The 23,664-nt window shown below is 37.3% G+C and overlaps 1 protein-coding gene across 1 annotated transcript in view; it reads right to left on the reverse strand.

Annotated features, from left to right (window-relative positions):
* LOC135205921 (trehalase-like) overlaps window positions 1–23,664 on the reverse strand; it is a 140,568-nt gene that overhangs the window by 8,608 nt on the left and 108,296 nt on the right. The window contains exons 7-9 of the mRNA XM_064237118.1: window positions 9,940–10,070; window positions 9,534–9,765; window positions 9,025–9,150 (exon numbers count right to left, since the gene is read on the reverse strand). Coding sequence (XP_064093188.1) covers window positions 9,025–9,150; window positions 9,534–9,765; window positions 9,940–10,070 — 489 coding nt within the window. The remainder of the gene's footprint in view (window positions 1–9,024; window positions 9,151–9,533; window positions 9,766–9,939; window positions 10,071–23,664) is intronic.

Here is a 23,664-nt window from a genome sequence, read left to right on the forward strand (position 1 = left end):
ATATTATTTCAACAATTAAAATTTTTAACATAAGAATTTGTTTGCAATAGTTTTCTTAAATTTTTCCCCATACAAAATTAATGTAAACCATCTCACATAATTTATTTTCATAAATGTTTTCCTGATACTTATTTTTCCAATGAACTTTATATTTCTTTTGTGTGATAAGTTAAGTTAAGTATATCTTAGTTTAACCAGACCACTGAGCTGATTAACAGCTCTCCTAGGGCTGGCCCGAAGGATTAGATATTTTTACGTGGCTAGGAACCAATTCGTTACCTAGCAACGGGACCTACGGTTTATTGTGGAATCCGAACCACACTATACCGAGAAATGAATTTCTATCACCAGATATAAATTCCTCTGAATCCACGTTGGCAGAGCAGGGAATCAAACTTCGGACCACCGGATTGGCAGCCAAGCTCGAAAACCACCCGTCCAGCGTGGAACCTCTTTTGTGTGATGACATATATATATATATATATATATATATATATATATATATAATATATATATATATATATATATATATTATTTGATTCCTGATTACGTTATTAGCAAAAGAAAGAACTGACCAAATTTATGAATGTACGGACCAGATTGACTCTGGTATGTACTGACATGCTTAGTGGTAAATTTTTCCTAACGACCCGTGTAACCTTATACCTAATGCTGCGTTAATGAATATATATATATATATATTATATATATATATATATTATATATATTAGATAAATATATATATATATATATATATATATATCTATATATATTATAAAATATAATATAAAATATATATATATATATATATATATATATATATATCATATTATATATATATATATATATATATTTTGGTTGAAAACTTGTCTGAAATAAACGGGGCAATAAAGTTTCAACCAAACCTGAACAAATAATTGAACAGGAATTCGGTTCCCTTAAGATTCAATTAATTCCTATCAATCCACTTTAGAGTAGCGTATCCTTCAGCTTCAAGGACAAACTGCAGACCTTTATGAGATACACCATCATTTATAAACAAATTCAAGTGCCAAGGTTTGTCTTGGCATTATCTACACTGGATCTTGCCGTAAGTATTTGCATATTAAATATTGTAGCCATATGGGATGGATACAGTTTTAGACTGGTCCAGAAACTGAGTAAGCCAGAATTTTCTAATATAAAGGACCATGCCTCCATGAGGAAAATCGAAGTCAGTAACATACACTAAATATTAAAATTATGTACAAGAATATCTGTAAAATTAAACAAGACACCAAAATGGGTACTATTAGCGTTGTGTGCACTGTAATGGACTTGCTTTCTATACTGACTGAGAAAAGACTCTTACTTCTACGATTTGGTTTCATCATAATTTATCAGGTTGCAAAATAAAACCCTTTCCCCTACCACTTCCTTTAACAAATCCCATGACCTCCATGTTTGTCTCTTGTGGCTGGGCTTTGATACTCATTTTGGGATCTCATCAGTTTCTTCCTTGCGATTACAGTCCATTTTTTGCAATGGCAACGCCGTAGAGCAAGAAAAATGTGCAAAACAAAGGAATGAGGGTTCTTTAGATTCTAGATTAGTTTTCTTAGACGTTTGTAGCTTCACTGTGATTATGGTCAGCTCAGCTCGTTTGCTGCATAATCATACAATTTATTATAATATATATAACATACATATATCTATATCTAATATTATATATATATATATTTATATATATATATATAGATATATATATATATATATATATATATATATATATATATATATAGTATATATATATATATATATATATATATATATATATATGTGTGTGTGTGTGTGTGTATATGTAGATATGTATATGTATAAAATGGTAAAGTATAAATATATATATATATATAATCTATATATATCTATAGATATTTTAAATTTAATATATATATATATATATTATATATCACATATACAAGGTGTTTCGAAATTATAGCCCCCCCCCCCCCCCCCCTCTATAGCATAAACTAAAATTGATATGTACAAGAAGAAAAGTAATTCAGAACAGGTATTTATTTAAGTTTCTCTCTTGAGTATTTAATATTTTGTGTGGCCTCCATCTACCTGTACCACAGCTTGCATTCTTGAGGGGTATGATTTCAGCAAATTGCAAAAATGCTGAGTCTCAAACTCCATTTTTCTGAGCTCTTCGGTCACCTCTCTTCGCAGGTCATCAAGGCTTGGTATACCATCATAGTTCACTGTGGGCACTTCAACACGATCCTTCAAGATACTACCAAAGTTTTCACACACATTAAGGTCAGGGGAGCTACCTGGAAATTCTCCTGTGTCTGAAGAGCCTTAAAACATGGTGCCTTATCATGCAAAAATATGACTTCTTCAACAGATACCACATTTTCAGGATCTTTGAGGAAAGGAAATACTCCACCAGTAAGCACAGTTTCTCTGGAGTATTTGCCATTCCATGACTCCTTTTTCTTTGATGATCCACATTAACTGTTTGGCTGTGAAACAGAAAAATTCCCAAACTTTCAGGAAATTTCACAACTTGGCAATAGTGCACGTCATCGCTGATATCATCCAACTTTGCAGCCCAAATGATGTCATTTTTATGATTTGGCTTCCTGACTGTGTGTAAATGAAGAATTCACCTGATGGGGCAACATGGAGAAAGTCAGCTTCATCCCAATCTTTAAGAAATGAACCACAAAACCATGCATGGTATTCTCTCTGTTGCTGAGAGATGTTGGGCTTGCCAATAACATGAAATGGCTTGATACCAGAGTTTTTCAGCTCACGATATACAGTACCATAACTTCTCTTCTCTCCCCTTTTTGTTTTTAGTTCAAGCTCCAATTTACGTAAAGACTTTCTTGGTCTACTCACTGCCTCAGAAATTATGTCTTTTGACACCTGAGAAAGGACTTCAGGCCTTCCAAGATCCTCACTCTTTTCGTGATGACAGTCATATGAATTTTTGTTCCAGTTTCTTTTAACAAAGGATTCATCTCTTTTAATGTATTTAGCTATCCAGGAATGTGAAATGAAGGATGAGCCAGCATCCCTGGCCTCTCTGAAGGTCATAGCCCAGATTTGGTCAATCCATCTAATTTCCTCCTCGTCATTAGCCATGGCTGTATCTAACTCCATCACTCAGTCTGAAAATACAAGAAATGTAAAATGAAAAATAGCTTAATAGAAACTTAAGATAATGTACTTGGAGATAGGCTATAGCAGAAAACTTCATAACTTTCCATTTGTTTTGAGAAGGGGGGGGGGGCCTCTAATTTCGAAACACCCGTTATATATATATATATATATATATATAATATATACATATATATATATATATATTATATGATATATTATATATAGATATCTTATATATATATATATATTATATATAGATCTACGAAAACTAACTCTAGAATCTAAAGAACCCTCATTCCTTTTTTAATTTTACACAATCTGGTGTTCATTGAATTAAATACTGCGTAACCTTCATAGATTGTGCAATGCTTGATTTTAATGTTAGCATTTGTATTTTTATTCTAGCCTTGAGGATGCGACTATGATTCGCGAAACGCTGGCAAAATAAAATTTAATGTACCAGAGTATAATGCATTTCTCTTTGATACCTATGATGGTGATGGTGATGGGTGATGATAGAGAGAGAGAGAGAGAGAGAGAGAGAGAGGCGCGGCAGAAGACTGGGAGTTTAACTGTGGAACAATCTGTGTAATCATTATTATAATGATTCAAGAATTGTCAGAAGTTGGTCGTACGGGTTTCTACCAAATAACTCAAAATCATCAAACTTTATTGTATGTTTACATTTATATGCTTGGTCTCGTAATTCGAGAATTCAGGGTTCGATATTCTAATCGCCGTTTTGTAATTACGACCATGATGAGAAACTATTCTCACCCTCAGCAATCTTCACGTGAAACAGACCAGTGGCGGATCTAGAAATCTTTCATGACAGGGGGCTGGGGAGTGGCACTTAGGATTATATAAATATAATATATATATATATATATATATATAGATATTTTTTTATATGATATATATATATATATATATATATATATGTACTAATATATATATCTATATATATATATACAATATATATATATATATATATATAGATATATATATATGCTTAAAAAATCACAGTGGATGCACGTGACTTCATTAAATAAGCGAATAACACGGGAAAATGTTAGGCAGAAATCCAGGCGCTTTTGTCTTTACTAAGATATTGTCAAGGAACGAATTAAATACAATTGGAAAGAAAGTTACCGGGTGAAGAAAAGGATCAAGAATACTAGATGGTTAATTGTGAAAAGGGTAAAGATCAAAAAGATAATCCTGAATTATCGGAGATCACACGGTCACCAACTTAAACATAGATTCAACCATAAGAGACTAAATTGTAGCCATACAAAGTTCAAAAACATCTATAAACTGAATTTATTATAGAACTCTTCCATTATTTGACTTGTTTCGGTGCTTTCATAATGAAAAAAATTGTAGATAAATATAAGCAACAAAATTAATATATTCAGTTTTATACATGTTTGGACTATATATGTCTACGTTTTAGCTTCTCTTATGGTTAAATCTATGTTTAAGTTTGTAGCCGTGTGATCTCCGATAACCCTGGATTATCTCTTTGATCTTTATCCTTTTGACAATTGACCATCTGGTATTCTTGATCCTTTTGTGTACCTGGTAACTTGCTTTCCAACTGTATTTCATTCGTTCCTTGACACAAGCGCTTGGATTTCTGCCTATCATTTTTCTGTGCATTACACCTTTATATAAATATATATATATATATATATATATAGATATATATATATTATATATATATATATATATATTATATATATATATATATATAAACAAACACATATATACTATATGAAGTAGGTATCATTCATATAATATGAACACCATTGTGAATGTATTTCATTAACTTGCATATGCATAGTGTTTTGCTGCACTGTGGAAAGAATAGCAAAATGTCAGTTCAAGAGATCGAAAAAGCGAGTGTGTTGGAAGTAACATTTTTGTAACTGTCATCATTGTCTCTCAAGGAAAGAGAGCGAGATTTCATAATTTGGATTCTCACTTTTTGGGTGGCGTGATTTTCAAGACTGCTGTCTCAGCTCTTGTATCCGCGACTAAGGGCATTAGGGGTCGCGTGTGTTTGTTCACCGGTGGAAGTGGGAGGGTACACTTCTGAATCTGGTTTTAGTCAGATTTCATGGGTGGGGCTATTAACTGTCCGTACATGAGTGACGTCACGAATCTTCCTATGTAATGAACTCGTTACGTGTCAGTGACTTCATCTCAAGGGGAGCGTCTTGTGAGGAAAGTTTGTACATGAGTATGTTCGTTGTGATATACCCTTTGGTGAGAGGTATCGATGAAATTTTTAAGGCACTGCGATTTAAGACTCACCCTGGAAAGGTGCAGCCGCGGGGTATGTGCAAAGTGGACATACAGGTGTCAATGAAAACTTTCACTTATACATTTTCTTTTCAGTACTTTGAACTGTCTAGGATGTTCGCTGTGTCATGCAACTGCCGTCAAGCTTTTTCTCTTATGTTTGATTCACGAGATTTATTCATATATTTTTTTTTTATAACCCATTTACAAAATACATCACTGTTTCAGTCATGATGTATGTTAATGACGGCCGTGTTTCTTTTTGACAGAAACTCTGTCGGTCTATCGCCCTTTGTGAGCCGAACAATCACCAGTTCTTTTAAGCCCTGCTGTGTATAACGAAATGATGAGACTGTTTTATACTATGTGACACTTTACTTTGAGGAGCGAACATTTTTGGGTTTGATGAGAGAAGTCTGTTCTACTAGTGGGTTTACTTCAGTTAGCCACGTCTTGTTTTAAATAGTCCGTTTTCTGTGTACGTAGTTCAATTGAGAAATCTTTATTTCAGTTCGTTTAATTAGTCTAATTTTTCTGATGATTAGACTCTTGCATATCCTTTATAAATAAAGTCTACTTTTGGTAATTATGAATCTGATTTATCGACCTTAGGTAATCACTTTCTGTGGGTTGCATTGAGGCTGAGAGAGAGAGAGAGAGATAGAGAGGGTGGGGGGGGGGGGGGGCGGTTACTCTGTTCCCCACTTGAGTCAACGTTACGTTCTTAATTTATTAAGGGTTTACGCTCTTATAACACGCGCGCGCGCACACACACATATACATACATACATGCATATATATATATATATATATATATATATATATATATATATATATATATATATATATATATTTTACACACGTACGATACACATACATCAATATCTATATAATATGTATGCACAGGTATATATGCACATACATATAATTTACATCATATGCACATATATATTGTATGTACTGAGAGAGAGAGAGAGAGAGATTATAATTATGAAGATTGTTACGTTGTTTCCAACAGCTGTAGCTTACAGAGAAGGGGCTGGTGAAGTTGCTTTGGCAAATAGAACCATTAAATGCAGCATAAAGAAAAATATAATTTTATTTTCAGTGCTTCTATCAACATTTTACTTGTGAGGTGTGGGTAGTACACATGATCAAAATTTAATGATCGCTTTGGGATTTACAGATTATTCTATCATAGGGGGATGGGGATCGCGCATGACCAGGTCTCTACTATCTTAAATCCTCTAGTAGTGCAACAGACATGTCCACAAGTGACATCTAGGGCAAGTGAATTTGTATATGACGACGGAGTTCATCAGAAGGCTTAATTAACTTTTGTTTGTATTTAAAGAAAGAACTGAGAGTTAATCGTTCAATGGTTTCTTGGTATTAGTTTTATCTATTATTGTTATCTATTATTACATAGTTTTTCATAAAAAGACATTATTTATAAACGGAAGACTGGTAAGAGAGAGAGAGAGAGCAGTTTTGGAACAGTGGGAACAGCGAAATTTGAAATGGAAATTTTGTGTAAAAATTTTTTACGTGGCTGAAAAATAGTATGGATTGAAGCACTTATATATAAAAAAAAAAAATAGGGTTGAAGGTACTACAGGATTTCCTCGCGGACAGAGATCCAGCCTGAAGTCAAACTAAAAGCGCTATACAATAAGGTCGATAGTAAATTTTACTTAGAATCACAAAAACAGCAGCTGTAAAATTTCGATCCCAGACTCGTAAATGTGTTTTTTTCTAAACATCGTTAAATCAATACGGTCATTACTCCTAAAAACTGTTATGTCCAAGAAGGATCGGTTGTTGCTGTTTTCGTATTCAATGGCAAATTTTACATTGTAATGTATAGCTTACCATTAATATATTATAAAGAGCTATCTGTCTCATCCCCGCTTCTGAAGCAAAAAGGTTGATGCATCAGTTTAGAGATCAGTAGAAATAGCGAACGTCATGACTTCCGTGGAAAGTCATGAGTGACGTGGAGGACTCTGACGCAATAGTTCTGATTTGTAATGACGTTGCTGTTTCCTTTGTTGCACTCCTTTGTTATCGGGGAGTGCACTTGCACATTACACGGTTGTTAATATGGAATTCTGGAATTAAGAAATTTGTTTACAGCAACCTAATTAGAACTAGAAATTTCTGGAGAGGAGGGCCCTCTTAACACGAGGTTGAAGAAGAGACGTGTTTTTATTGAGTCGCGGGCCACCGTCCCCATAAAATCGTGCTTGAAAACTTAGTTAATTGTCTGTTTTTATCCAATTTGATCGAGGCCCATCCTTGCCGTGCATTGATACATATGCATCATGTCACGATCAAATTGCGATTTCTGTGATTTGTAACAAAATGAACGTCACTTTTTGCTTCCTCATTGGCGACGCCCCCTCCCCTTATTCCAGAATTCGTCCTTTGCATATTGTTCATTGTTCTTGATTGTACACCGAGGTATAATTTGAGTTAACGTAAAATCATTGTTAATTTGCGTCTATTTCTTTGTATGAACGAAGTATTTATATAGCGTGGGTATATTTTTGGTACTGTGTTTTATTTGTGGTGTTCGCGTTTGGTGTAACTGCCACCCTGTGGTGCTGGTTCGTATCCTTCCTTGGCCAGAACAGCGGCCACGGCAGGTATAACGTCGATGACGAAAGTGCTCGACGACATAGCCGCCAGGGCGGCAGCATTCCTTCGCCAAAACGTCTTGTACTTGACGTCCCCAGCTTTTTTAAATTCCCATTATTTCTGTTACTTTCCACAGAACGATTAAGTCTTGTATGAAATGAATTACTTTGTTATAGGAAATATATATTAGTAGATAAAATTGACTTAAATGTTGAATGTTCAGTTTCTTGATATTGATACTATTTCATCTCAATCTTATGCTTTTTCATGTCACATACGTCGTGGTTCTGTTAAAAGGCAAACTGTAAAGATGCCTTATTTATAAATCAAAGGAATATCTTGCCATACAGGCTAAATTACAGGCTTTGTGGGTATTTGATTCCTGTGAATAATGACATTATCAAATACCGGTGAAATGCAGCGTCGTTGAGTTTGGATACAATGTAACCCCCAATGTTTCTGGTTCGTACCTTAGCGGATGTCTGTGCAAGAAGCAAGGGTTGGTAAAGGACATTTGTTTATCATGAGTATTTCATGACAGCAAACAGCATGCATCACCATCCGACATGGTCATATCAAAGCTTGCATAAGCAGCATACATGCATATAAATGGATCTCCCCTAGTGACCCCCAAGGGTTTTCGGGGGTTGTTGTATACGACTAATATTTCTTGAGGTCATTATCTTTATGATATCTACAGCGTTTTGTTTATGTTTTGACGGTCATCCCCAACGAGCTTGTACTAAACACGCCACAAAGGTGGATACATACCGGGTTAAAAACCAATGGGGTCACTATGTATGAAAGATATATATATATATATATATATATATATATATATATATATATATATATATATATATATAACTGGAACAAATCAATATATATGCATATGTAACCGGAACAAATCAATCAGCAGCTTACCCTACATAATCGATGGCTTTATTCGCTTTGAGATATGAAATAACCTTTTCCATAGTGTGCGCCCTTGAATCTTCTTGACCATAACAACCACTCCAGATTGGATGGATGTTAGACATGTAGAAGTATCTGGGAATAAAAAAGAAGCATGGATGTAGAAAATTATATAATAAACTATATGTAAAAAAATGCACTGGGCGATAATTGATAATGATATTAGAAAAAATCAGCACAACAATTCATAAGATATCTCGTCACAAAGCCTCAGATAAACATTGGATCAATTCCCCTGGCAGGGCGACTGACCAGGAAGCGCGTCCGCTTAAAAGTTGAATGTAAGTCCAGTTGTATAGACTCCTCTAATTCTGTAAAAGTCATGTTAATCACTTTCAGAAGTTGAAGTTAACCCAATGTTTTTTATTTCTTTTTTATTGGGAACGAATCCCTTTTACCTTCTTTTTTTCAGTGAATTCGACTGAAGGAAGTATATTGGGAAACTGTATCTTACTTACCTTCTTTTCTGCTGTGTTTTGATGTCAAAGTCATACCATACTCCATCTGTCTTATCCCAAAAAAGCTCAGCCATTGTGGTGTTCTTAACCGTTGCCAGATCGTCATAATATTTCTCCTTCGTATAGTTTCCCACTCTTCGATAAAATTCACTGAGAAATCTTGCGTTGACGCAAAGGAGACTGTTTAGATCTACTGGAGCAATGGAAGTAACCTTCAAGTCTTTCAGAGAACCTGCAATGAACATGGCACTGTAAAACCTCATATGTTGGGTACCTCCTGTAACATGATTTTATGATGAAAGTATCTCCTCATCACTGAAAGTGATAGGAAATGGGAACACAACTAAAAGGGAAACGCAACTGAACTTTTTTTATCTGGATGTCCAAACTGAACTGATCAACTGACCCTTGTTGCTGCCATTGTTTACAATCCAGCGAGTAGAATAGTCCCATCCTGACTCGGCACCTGACTTCAGTTCAACATAAAGCTGGTCTTTTGCTTCGGAATTTAGGTTTTCAGCAAGGTCGTAATCTTCCCTGGATATGGAAAAAGACATTTCATCAAAGTGAAAACAAATCTACAAAACAATTGACTCATCACAAATTTAGGGAAAACTATAAAAGTGTGACCCACATCAGTCTGCGACAATCAAGTTTTACTTCTCGTCATCAACACTCAATCTACTCTCTTATTTCTCTTGACAGAATTGAACAGAATTCTTGACGACGCATATCACTATGTTCCCAAGCACAGTTCGATCTCTATCATGTTTGTAACATAAATATTGATGTTAGATGTAACTGTTAAGAATGATTTTGTTTCATTCATATAATCAAACCATATCTAATCTTAATGATTATGTGGGAAATTTTTCCAAATTTATAGTTATCTCATAGAGATAACACTTGTTCCAATGCCAATGGTTCTGCTGGCAACAAGTGGATGACAAATCTTCAATTGCTGTTAGTTCAAATCGAGAGGTGGGCAATTTACATGACATTTGGGAATGTGGCTGTGAGAGTGCTTTCTGAGAGGCTGCCGAGCCTCATGGCTTAACATGGGTTGTTTGATGGTGAACCTTGGAAGTGAAGGGGCTTCTTCCTCAAGAGAGACCAATAAAGAGAGGTATACATGTGCTCATACATCACTTCTGCTATCTACATCTTGTAGGTGATGTTTTTTTATAATGGAATATATGAGAGTTTCACATTGCTACTACACTTGCACCTTTCAACATGTCAATATAGAACATGGTTATGGAAAAACAGTTATGTATAGGTACAAGATATGAATGTCACACCCATTCCACATCCATACTAAGTAAATGCCTTCTGGGCTGCTGATAAGGTACTATGTTGCAGTCAAATGTTGCTTCTATACATTTAGTTCTGTCACAGATCATGTTTTTTGGTGGTTGGATAAGATAGCCAGACTTGCGTAGATTGATGTTGGGTTTCTGTCACTTTTGAGGTATGGCTGCCTTTAAAGAACTAGTCCATGAGCCCATTTAGCTGTAATCTGAATGACTTATTTGTACTGTAGCAAAGGCACGGTATTTCCCGTGCCTTCTCACTATTCCCAACCAGTTCTGTATCGCTGACAGACATTAATCATGCCACATTCCTTCGTGACCCATCTTATCTCACTACTTTACACATCTATCTACAATCCTTTCTCTAACTTCTCACATCCCTTCACCCATAAACAGTTGAGATGTAATGGACATTTGCATCAGCCCCATCTTAACACAAAATCAATCACTTTCACTTCTACAAACTCTACTTCCATGTTAAAGCTTTTGATCATCCATGTTACATAAGAAGTAGTGTCTACAAACTTGCTAATTTATTCAGACAACAAACAAACCTGTCAATAGTTCTTGTGAACAGAAATGTAGTACCTGACATGAGGCAAACCAAAACAGAGGCTTCATCCATTCTAGTGCTTTATGGGTTTCAGACAGAGATGTTGGGCTCATTTAATTTTGAAAGACATCTGCCAGCAATGTTAACGCTTGGCTGTATAGGGCTTCTGCTGGAGGTGCATAGATTGCTGCATGTAGTATCGTTCTCAGGCCCAGTAAGACCCAAGGTAACATCTTTCTCCAGCTCCCGCCTGGACATATGGCAGTGAGTGATGCTTTTAATGACTGGTTTAGCCTATCGATGATGCCATTAGCTTTTGGGTTGTAGGGCATTGTGTGTGTACTGATCTTTGTCTCCAAAATGTCTGTGAGGGTGTTCCATAAAGCAGGCAGGAAGTTGGCTCCCCTGTCACTTGTGATGATCTGCAGGATACTGTGTCTGCTGACAAATCTGAAGAGAGCTTTCACACCTTCTGTTGCCATATCATTATTGCTTTGTGCCACTTGGTGTTTCTGTCAATGATAGTGAACAGGTATCTGTACCTCTTGGAGGAGGCTACTACTTCGACATAGATGTGGGACAGTAGGCGGTGTGTTGTGTTGAATTCTCCTATTCTGCTTTCTAAGTCTTGTAACTTTTTATGTTTGGTGCAGGATGCACACTCTTGTCCACTTTTTTATGCCTTTTTTTTTCATTGCCTACCAGATGTACTGCTCTGCTAAAATTTGGGTGGTTGACTGGACTGATGGGTGGGACAGGTTGTGGCGAGGGTGAAGGCTTTTCTTCTGAGGCCTTCTGGCAGGTGGGGGTGAGGGTCTCCACTACTTGTTTTACAGCCGATGGTCGTCTCTCCATTGTTGATTGACAGGTCGCTACACGTAGGGCAGCATTGTCCCGCCACAGTCATTGTAGGTCCATGCTGCAGCTATTTTGGGATAGGCTATCCTCAGCTGGATGGTGTTGACACAGTTTCACAATACAGTAATACCCTGTACTTACACGAGGTTAGGTTCCAGACCCACTTGCGCAAGAGGAATTTTTGGATAAGTTTGGCATGGTCTCTAAAACTACTAATAAATGCTGACTTCTAGAGTTTGAACACTATAGATGACCTTAATCATGCTCCCTAAGTATCATGCTAACTTTTAAATGAAATTAAAGTTACAGTAATTTCCTTTCCAAGTTAGCTTAATACATTACCCTTAAAAAATATAGGAGTGTGCAAATTTTATATGTACTATTTCTCTCTTCTTTCCCTCTTCTGACCAATTTATTTTAAGAAGTCTTCTCAACCTGTTGTTAAGAAATTCTTCATTCTGTCTCTTTCTTTTTGTTCAGAAATTCCTTTTTATGAACCAGCAGTGCTTTTTATTTGGACTAAAATAATTCGTAGTTATGTGCACATGTTTTAGAACAGCGCATTTCCAGTTCTAAACAGTAAAGGTAAAATTAGATAAATTTAAAATTATCTACTGCTAACTACAAATAAGAGAGAGAGAGAGAGAGATTGACGTGCTAAATGGCAACACCCTTGTCACATTACCTTGACATATTTGACAGCTGTTTTGGCACTCCATGAACTGAAAAGATATCTTTGAACAACTTTATAACTTCTCTACTAGTTGTTGTCCTTAAACCTTGTACAAATGCCATTCTACTATAATGATCTACAAGCAAAGCATAACTATGACCATCTAATTCAAGTAAATCACTAAAGAGTATTTTCCAAGGCTGAGATAGATCATCATGTGAAATTATAGGTTCTTTCCTTGTGCTTTTGGCATTTTGCAACCAGATATGACAATCTCTTACACTGGTTTCTAATATATCAGCCATCATATTTGGCCAATAGATACAATATTTTGCCCTAAGATGTGACTTTGTTACTCCCTTGTGACTTACATGCATTCTACTCAAGTATTAATTCCTAGATACATTAGGGATTACTAACCTATGACTACTGCATACCAAACCATCTTCTACAGACATGCAGTCTTTCATTGGCCAATGAGGCCGAATAACTTTTGGTACTAGTTTTGACTGAGCTGGCCACCCATTAACAATTTGCTCTCTTATTACTGACAATACATTATCCTGTTGGTTGGCACAACGCAGTTTCTGTATCTGACTAGCAGATATTTGGATCATATAAATTGCTTGTTCTAGTTTTTTACCAGGGACTGGTGATGGTTGCACATGGGATAAATACTCAGCATAAATCATATCTTTCCCAGGCTGATACCTTATACTTACAAAATTGGGCTAATACAGAGTAACATTCTCTGTAACCATGGGGGAGCAATACTCAGCTGCTTCAAAATACGTAATACTCTCCAGTGGCTTATGATATCCCTATATACAACCAATGATTTACCAAACACATAAGTATGGAACTTCTTAACCCTCTTACGCCGACTGGACGTATTTTACGTCGACATTTTTTGTCTCCCGTGTGCCGACTGGACGTATTTTACGTTGACTTGCAAAAGTTTTTTTTAAAATTCGCGGAAAAATGCTTATAGGCCTACCAGCCTAAAACTTTTGAATCACGCGCCTTGGGGGATGCTGGGAGTTCACGGATCAAGGTGTTGTTTTGTTTACAATCCTTACGCAGGCGCGCAAGCGCGAATTTCTTGCTTGCCGCACTAAAAAGTATCTGTGACACATCTCGGAAATTATTTCGTCACTTTGACATAATTTTTGTACCATTGTAAATTAGCCGTTACATGAAGTATTATATATGGAAATGTGCGCATTTTTATGTAGAATACAACAATAAAATACTTATGAATGTAGCTTTTATCAATTTTGAGATATTTTCATATAAATAACGATAATTGCCAAAATTTCAACCTTCGGTCAACTTTGACTCTACCGAAATGGTCGAAAAACGCAATTGTAAGCTAAAACTCTTATATTTTAGTAATATTCAATCATTTACCTTAATTTTGCAACTAATTGGAAGTCTCTAGCACAATATTTCGATTTATGAAGAATTTATGAAAAAACTTTTTCCTTACGTCCGCGCGGTAACTCTTCCGAAAAAAATCATACATACGATTGTGGTAATGTTTGCACCATTTTAAAATTAGCCGTTATATAAAGTTTTATGTATGGAAATGTGCGCAATTTCATGCACAATACAACTAAAAACAACCCATGGTTGTAGCTTTTATCAGTTTTGAGATATTTTCATATAAATAACGATAATTGCCAAAATTTCAACCTTCGGTCAACTTTGACTCTACCGAAATGGTCGAAAAACGCAATTGTAAGCTAAAACGCTTATATTATAGTAATATTCAAGCATTTACCTTCATTTTGCAACAAATTGGAAGTCTCTAGCACAATATTTCGATTTATGGTGAATTTATGAAAAAAATAACTTTTTCTTTACGTCCGCGCGGTAACTCTTCCGAAAAAATCATACGTGCGATTGTGGTAATGTTTGCACCATTTTAAATTAGCCGTTACATAAAGTTTTATGATGAAAATGTGCGCAATTTCATGTAGAATACAACTAAAAATAATTGAAGGTTGTAGCTTTTCTCGTTTTTGAAATATTTGCATATAAATCACGATAAATAGAAAAAAAACCACGTTCGGTCAACTTTGACTCTACCGAAATGGTCGAAAAACGCAATTGTAAGCTAAAACTCTTGCAGTCTAGTAATATTCAGTCATTTATCTTAATCTTGAAACAAATTCGAAGTCTCTAGCAAAATATTTAGATTTATGGTGAATTTAAAAAAAATCTTTCCTTCCCTCCGCGCGCGGATTCTCCGCCACAAATCTCCGAAATGCGTACGTACCATTCTCGGAATATTTGCTCCGTTTCATATTAGGCATTTCATAGAGTTTTATATATGAAAATGTGCGCAATTTTATGTAGAATAAAACGTAAAATATTTGAAGGCTGTAGCTTTTCTTATTTCCGAAATAATTGCATATAAAAAATATTTATATAAAAAAATTCGACAATCGGTCAACTTTAACTCGTCAGATATGGTCGAAAACTGCAATTGTAAGCTAATACTCTTATAGTATAGTAATATTCAATCATTTGTCTTCATTTTGAAAGAAATTGGAAGTCTCTAGGACAATATTTAGATTTATGGTGAATTTTTGAAAAAAATATTTGTTTACGTCCGCGCGTTACGAATTCATGCATTATTTTGTGATAATATTTTCTCTGTGTTGCTGTTATCGTTTTACAATGTGTTATATACAAAAATGATTGCAATTTAGTGTACATTACAACGAAAAAAAAAGTAACTTGTTACCTTTAACAGTTTTGCGCACAGCGCGATTTGAATACAGATGGTTGCATACTAAACTTCAGCCAATGACAAAAAAAGGAGCCAAAAGTGAACTCTTAATCTTGAAAACTAAGCGCGCTGTGATTTTTAAAAAAAATATTTTTTCCACTTCCGCGCTCACTCTGAAACACCTCCGGCACACGGGAGTCAATTTTTTTTTTTTACCGCTTCGGCGTAAGAGGGTTAAAATCAAATACAACAGCTAGGAGCTCTAGCTCTATATTTGCATGGCAAGATTCAGTAGGGGTCAATGCTTTGGATGCAAAGGCAATAGGCTTACCACATTGAACAGCTCCCAAGCCTATTACTACAGAGGCATCAAGTTCTATCTTTACAGGCATATTTGGATCAAAATAAACCAAAGTTATGTCTCTGTATCGCCTCTTTTATAATTTCAAATGCTTTATGATGCTCATTCCCCCATTCCCAGTAACTGCTTGCTTAACCAATTGTTTCAAAACATCTTATCAGATTAATGAGGAATATAAGGGCCTAAATACTGAATAAAACTATAAAAAACTTTGCAATTCTGGCCTATTCTTTGGTGCTGGATGGTTAGAAATATCATCACATTTCTTAGGATTCAGTTTCATACCTTCTTTTGGCCATACAAGTCCATAAAATTCCATTGAATCCCTCAAGATATGGGACTTTTCATACCTAAACATCAAGTCATATTCTTTGGCTGCTTTCATAAGCTTATGTAATGTCTGGTTGTGGTCAGCCACTGCCTTGCTGTATACAACAACATCTGCAATGCCAGTAATTTACTTACCAGGTTGTTGTAGTATGTATAACACCCAAATACTTTTGAAACCTACAAAAATCTCAAATTTTTTAAGTAAATCATATTCCTCCTAACTATACAAACCTGAGGTCCTTCACATTAGGAATTACTTTTAGTGAAGCTGGAAAATGGCCGCTAAACTCTTGAACAAGGTGGTTAGACGGTAATTGCCGTCAGGTAGGCGGGAATACCCACCTGCCCAAATGTAAACATTCCAGTTTGCATTTTGGTCCAGGTTTCAGATTGAGGAGTGGTATGAGGCGGGCACAAATGTAATCCAAAGGACCTCAGGTTTGAATAGTTGAGCAAAATACAATTTACTTTAAAAAACTGTGATTTGTTCCAGCACGATATACAAACCATTGGTCCTTTACATTAGGAAGACTCACTGGTTGGTGGGAGGAATCTGAGTGTCTCTTTGAACAGACTGGAGTTCACCACACCTGGGCTACTCCTCCTGGTCGAAAAAGTGAGGAGGAATACCATGCCTCTGACATATTGATTGGAGTATAGGAACTGACAGAACAAATATCAGACTTCTAGACCTTTTTGAATGTGTGAGGCATTATAACTCATATGAAAAAAGGCTGGGAAAGATTGTAAGAGTTGGAGGTAGTAAGGCAAGAACCTGAAAAGGGTTTGTCTTACCTTATTCCCAGTCTCCTTCCTCCCCTTGCAAGAAGAAGGAGTACGATTGCTTCTATGATTCTAGAAAGATAAATAGAATAGGTGCTTAATGTGTAGACTTACTGCATCAGACGCTAGTTCCAGCAAGTGTAGGTTTGAGTCCTGTTTTCAGCCCGAAGGAAGAGGAATAGGAGGATGAGGAAGGATGATGAGAGAGGCCAGTCACTCTTGTAATCTTTCTCACTTCCAAAACCACACACCTTAGTCAAGATGCTACCTGTCCTCTTAAAGGAGCCGGGTAAGAAAACAACTTGTTAAGCAGCAATCGCAGGTCCAAGGAAAAAAGGTTCCAAGGAATTGTGGGTAAAGACCCGAAGGTAGAAAGACATTAATGTGGTTCAATGAAACCACATCTTTGCTTCAAGACCAACAGATATAAATGTGTTCCAATGACACCACATCTTTGCTTCCAGACCAACAGATTCTTCCAGAATACGAGAGATGGACTAAGCCATTGGCTTTGTGAGCTCTTGGGAGGAGTGTACAGGTGTCGTCATGACCAGCTGCAGAGTACATCTTTCCGATTGTCTTATGAAGCATGTGAAGCATGAGATGGGAACCCTAAACGAGAGTCACATGCCATCCAGGTACCTATGGTCCCTGGGATGGCAAGACCAACTGAAGTTTCTCATCCATGGATAAACCTCAATTGATGGGAAAAAAGGCTACTTAAGGTGAAAGAGTAGGCTGAATGTGGACCTACGTCTTCCACAACTGAATTGAAGAGAAGCAACTCTCGGCAGAAGACAAGGAAGTCTGCATCCTGCTGAAGAGCCACTCTGACCAAAGAAAAAGTCCCGTCAATGACTCTGACCAGCGAAGACGGCTCCAATTCCTGGAATACTGCTATCCAGCTATCTTTGTTGTTGCTCAGGGATTGTACTGCCTGAGGAACTACTTCACATGTTGCTGACGCAGAAGGTTGGGTGAGGGTGGAACTATTCTCATTGCCCCAGAAGCAGAGCTACCAGGTAGGGTGAAAGACAAAGTCTTCCAACATTCATCCTAAAATTTGAGGTGAACGTTTGCTGAACACCTTGCAAATTAGATAAATATAGAGGGAAGACAAAAACGTCGAGGTTGTCCCATAGAGTCGGCATGCACCAACGTAGCGGCCCATAGGTCAGGCACAATGGAGCAGAAGACCTACAGACTTATGTTGTGCTGGGCAGCAAACAGAAAGATGATAGGGAACCCTCAAGTTCAGCAACCTCTCTGAAAGATTGAGTGAAGGAAACACTGCCCCAATCACTCGAATCCAGAGGATGAGCTTGCCTGTCAATACAACCCAACTCAGAAATGTATCTGGCTGACAGAACTATCATGTGCATTACACTTACACTCCAGCACCTGCAATGTCAACTGTGTTGCTGTTGCTCAACAACACCACTGAGTGTCTCAAAAGCTACATCCTGAAACTCTCGAAAGGCCAGAAAGGCTGCCTTGAGTCCCAGGATGTTGATGAGAAGATACTTATTGTTTCAGTTGCATTTCCTCAAAGACAACAATCTTATGCCAGTTATTCACGCACAGGTTTACCTGTCAGTTCATCGAAACTGACGTTAAAACGTATGCGTGGACGACAGTTTGTGGGCGGAGTCAGTCCACTCACCAGAATTAATGAACTGATGGAATTACCTAAAGTTCTTTCGACCAACTGACAGGTGATCACACATGTGGATGGGTAACCAACGATTTTATGACAGTTCGGCGCTGGCTTTCACCTAGGAAGGATCTCAGCCGTTCCGACCAGAATATGAATAAACTATGTATAGGCCTAATTAATTTCATTGTTAGACTCTGCGTCGTTATTTGTAGACTGTTACTTTATCGTGGTTGTGAGACCAAATCACATAATAAATAAAAACTATTTCCATGATAAATACAATTTGGTATAGGCCTAGGCCAGAGTCCTGCCATTTTATGAAAGGTGTTAACGAGTGTATGAAGGATTGTCTGAACAATTGTTGTTATCGACAAACACACACTATTCAGACAGTACAAACGATCTCTGCACCGATTTCAGTCTAGGTAAAGATTTTGTCTTGGGAAGACATGGCATCATCTCTAGAAGAGACATGCAAGATATATCGGCAGACAATGACATACATTGAATGACCTGTGTATGACAGACATAAGTCGCAAGCCAGCAGCCTGGTTGTGACAGATTCCCGCTGAGATCATTCAGACATGAAACTCCCCCCACTTTTGCATTCAGACAAGCCCATACACAATGTTTTTGCAAATTATACAGACGGTCGTTCAGACAATCGCTTAGTGTATGGGGCCCTTTAGTGTTACTAGGTAAAGTAGGATTCATGGTCCATTTCATATCTGAACTAACCCCCAGGTCTAATTTAACCTTATTCATTATATATTGTGAGAATAGACATCTTTTAATAGGGAATATTTAGACCATACTTTGTTACACCTTTTTGCTTCCATTCTAGTTTTAAGTGCACAGCCATAGCAGCAACTAGTCTATCCTTATCATCCAGTGCAGTTTCCATTGCTGCCATGTAGTGTTGCCACGACGAAGGCTAGGCAAGAAATTAGAGCAATGACCTCGAGTTGACTGTCCGACTGACAGTTCTACTCTTTACGTATGGACGCTCATCTGTTGAATGGTTGTGGGTGGACTAACAGATAAACCTGTGCTTGAATACCCAGCCTTACAGGTATGTAAGTTGGTGCATCTGAGAACAGAAGCATGTTGCGAGGAGAACATGCAGGCATATTCAGAGGTTCCTGTTGATCGAGCACCAGCCTAAATGCTCCCTCATCTTTTGAAAGAGAAAAGGATTAAGGACTGGAAGCAGACCTCCTTTATTCTTCACTAAAGAGAATGAAGGCGAAGCTACCCTGAAGGGAGGCTTCTACAGTGGGAACAGGAGACCGAAGACGACTAGCTCTAGCCGAGTTGGCTACTCCTAAAACAGGAACACAGGAGAGGAGATGGAAAAGAGGTTCAGTGGAAGATGGGTGAGACCTGGAAGGAAACAGAATGTTCTCCAGAAGGATACTCACTACCAGGTCTTGGCTATGTTGCTGTCAAGTCCAAAGACTCGACAGGCATCCCTTCATCAAGGCATCAGTAGTAGGAGAATGCCTGTTATGAGCATTCTCTCTTCATCTCCTTCCTTCTGCCCTCTTCCCGATTGGAGAGATAGTTAAAATACACATGCATGCACACTTTCTCAGAAGGGAAAGAAGAAGGCTGGGTGTTTCTGTGATCACCTTTCGAAGCCTGAGACTTCTTAGGGGCAAAGAAAGAGCTGGCCTGACCCTAAGGTCATATGCATGTGGTTATGAGGACCCAAGGGTCTTGGCTATTGCCCGGAGGACAAAGCAATTACCCTGGCACCACCTGGATCTGGTAATGAACATCAGTGCTAACGCTTTCACCTTGTGCCTTCGTAGATTTTCTGGCTGTCATTGCTCCCCAGCTGTCATGTATTCCAAAAACCACACCACCTTCAAGACTGCAAGCAACTTGTTAGCCAATCTTTGCAATGAGGATGCGACTCATTTGAGAGAAAGAGGAATAAGGTGGTATTTTCCAGACTCCCTGTTCACCTTGGCAGGGCGGAATGTTTGAGAGACTAACCAATTTGACGAAGCATGCCCTGACAGTCTCACTTGATAGAGTGTTGTTCAATGAGGAACTGGAAGAAAAACCTAGTTAAAGAGGCGGAGTGTTTCATTAACAACTGCCCTCTTACTTATTGCAGTGATACCCACGAGGATGAGGTCCTCCCTCTGTTGCATATCCTACAAGGTAGGACCATTCATTTGCTGCCTGCTGCAGACCTGAACAGAAGTATGCCTAATACTTTCACAACTAAGAAGTTTTGAGATGAATACTTAAAGTCAGTTGACACTATGTGCCTTTATGTTACGTTGAACACCGAGTATCTACAGGCTGTACACCAGTGTCATTATTTTGGCCCTGGTGAGCAGACTACACTCCAATATGATGACATTGTCTTAGTAAAAATGATCGACCTCTGTCATAAATACTGGCCTCGTGGGAAAACTACAACTCTACTCCGGTGAGGATGATGTCATTTATTTAGCAAAGGTTTTGCGTGAAGGTGAAGAATGTCTCCTGCTGATCAAACATATTAACATGTTAGAAGTGAATGACAGATATGAGGATGGGTAACTGTGATACCATGTCAAGCGAAGTGAACAACGATACTGAACTCGTAAGTGTTGAACGTGAAAATGATAGTGTTGTGCATGATAGTGAACATGTAGTAGTGAATATTGACAATAAAGAACTAATTGATAATGAATCAGACAGTGGGCGAAGATAGTAGCAATAGACAGAATAATGTGAATGTTGACAGAACTTAAGAGTTTTTGCCCAAAAGAAATGTGGTTCTAGCATAACGAGAGGTATGAGATGAAACTGTGAGAAGGCCCAGGGACCCTTATAGTTAGGATAAGCTTATAGTTTGTGTGCTTCTGAGAGAGAAAGGAGCACAAATATGTAATTTTCTTACATTTCATTTTTTATGCATTGCTGTATTATGTGATTGTAGGACACGGAATAGTGTCCGTATTTGTACAGTGAGCCAGCTGCAATTCTGAGCTTTCCAATCATATCTGGGCTGTAAGTCAGAACCGAATGTTGTCCACTTCACGCGTCATTCTCAACATCTGATCTGTCTAGCTAGGATGTTGATAAAACCTGTTTACAATGATTTTGCCAACATAAACCTCCTATTCAGTCCTTTTAAAATATCAGCAGAAATTGCCACCGTACATTTCTAGCTGGGCAGTTGTGGAAGTTATGCGGTGGTTCTGAACTGATAATGATGAAATTACTTCATTTTTTGCATGTCATTTATTCCTGGAAAGTGTACCGTAAGTTGTACTTTTAGTTAAATATAGTGATGTGATTGTAAATTTGGGAATTTGGAAATTTCTGGAATGAACACCCACAGCAATGCTGCAGAGGGCACCATGCTCACTCTTCTTCCAGCTACGAAATAGGTCGGATGTGATGTGCTGCACGTGTGTGTTCTTGATTAGAAGGCCAGACACTTGCTAGATCTAGGTATTTGTATCATTACTTTTTCCAACTTTAACGAACTTCATCTTTGCTTTCCATTGACATGTAGCTACCATGTCTTGTAGTTATGCTAACTTAACAGGTTTGATTAAGTTGCGATGTCAGTGAATTGTGTCAGAATTTAGGTCATTTTTTAATCATGATCGCCGACCCACACGTGGTCCAGAATTCGTCTTTGTTTCTTGATTAAGGTTAACGTGAATTTAGGTCGCTTTGAAATTAACACGAATTTAAAAAGCTTAGTCTGTTTTTTCGTCTCATTTAGACTATTTTTGTAATAAAACTTAGAAAATGTAATTGTGGCCACCCCCTATTTGACTGGTTCAGAGTCAGTGTCTCTTTTAGACTGTGTATGAGGCCCAGCACAGCGGCAAGAGCCAGAAATCTGAGTTATCGCCGAAAAATTCTCGACGAGAATGATTCTAAACTTCACCAAGTCTCATCACAATAAGTAGAATTTTACCTGAAACAAATTCCATAAAATTAAAATTTTAAAGGATTGTCTTCATGACTTTATAATTCAGCAAATATTGTATAGGCAGCTATTTAAAACTGTCAGCAATATTTTACTTATAATAATCACTGCAGGATGACTGGCTTTTTTTTTCGAAATTGAGTCTAGTTACACTTTTTTCCGGTAAGATTTACGGCTAGTATTGTTTCCAAGCCAGAAAACTCATAATTGCTTATTACTGTCACTCACCAAATCAAAATGCTTTTCCTCGTGTCTATTCTGTCTGTGACTCTCTCAAAAGCTATTTAGCTTGACAGTCAACACAATTTAAATTAAAGCAAAACTGATTGCCCTCTCTCTCTCTCTCTCTCTCTCTCTCTCTCTCTCTCTCTCTCTCTCTCTCTCTCTCTCTCTCTCTCTCTCTCTTTCTTTCCGGGAAGGAAGGCTCTGGGAATTGTCCGTGACATGGAATGGGTACTACACCCCTTCCAGTAGCAACGTAAGTGCTTAGGACAATGAAATCATAAACAAATAGCACTTTCTTAGAAAGGAAAACTCAGGTTACAGCCTTGAATTGCTCATGAATGCCCGGCAGCAGTCAATCACAATATTTTCTTTATGATTAGCCTTCAACTGGCATAAGGTATTTTTATACCATTATCATTAGGAGAGTCCTTCTTTTTTCTCTCCAATTTTTATATAACTCCGTGAGTGGGCACTCTGGAGGTTGATGATTATTTTACAAAAATACCTTGTTATCTTGGCCTATATTTCATAGCCTCCAGTCACCTCAAGTACCAGAACTATAGCATTTTATTTTCTTTAGCTTGCAGAATCATGACTATGAGAGCTACATGATTCTCATGTATGTCAGAAAGCGTCATAAATGTTCGGCGAGCGAAACCATAATTTCTGGAGTGCGTGCTCTTTGCCTCCTT

This window comes from Macrobrachium nipponense, chromosome 11, assembly GCF_015104395.2.
Source record: "Macrobrachium nipponense isolate FS-2020 chromosome 11, ASM1510439v2, whole genome shotgun sequence".
Taxonomy (NCBI): Eukaryota; Metazoa; Arthropoda; class Malacostraca; order Decapoda; family Palaemonidae; genus Macrobrachium; species Macrobrachium nipponense.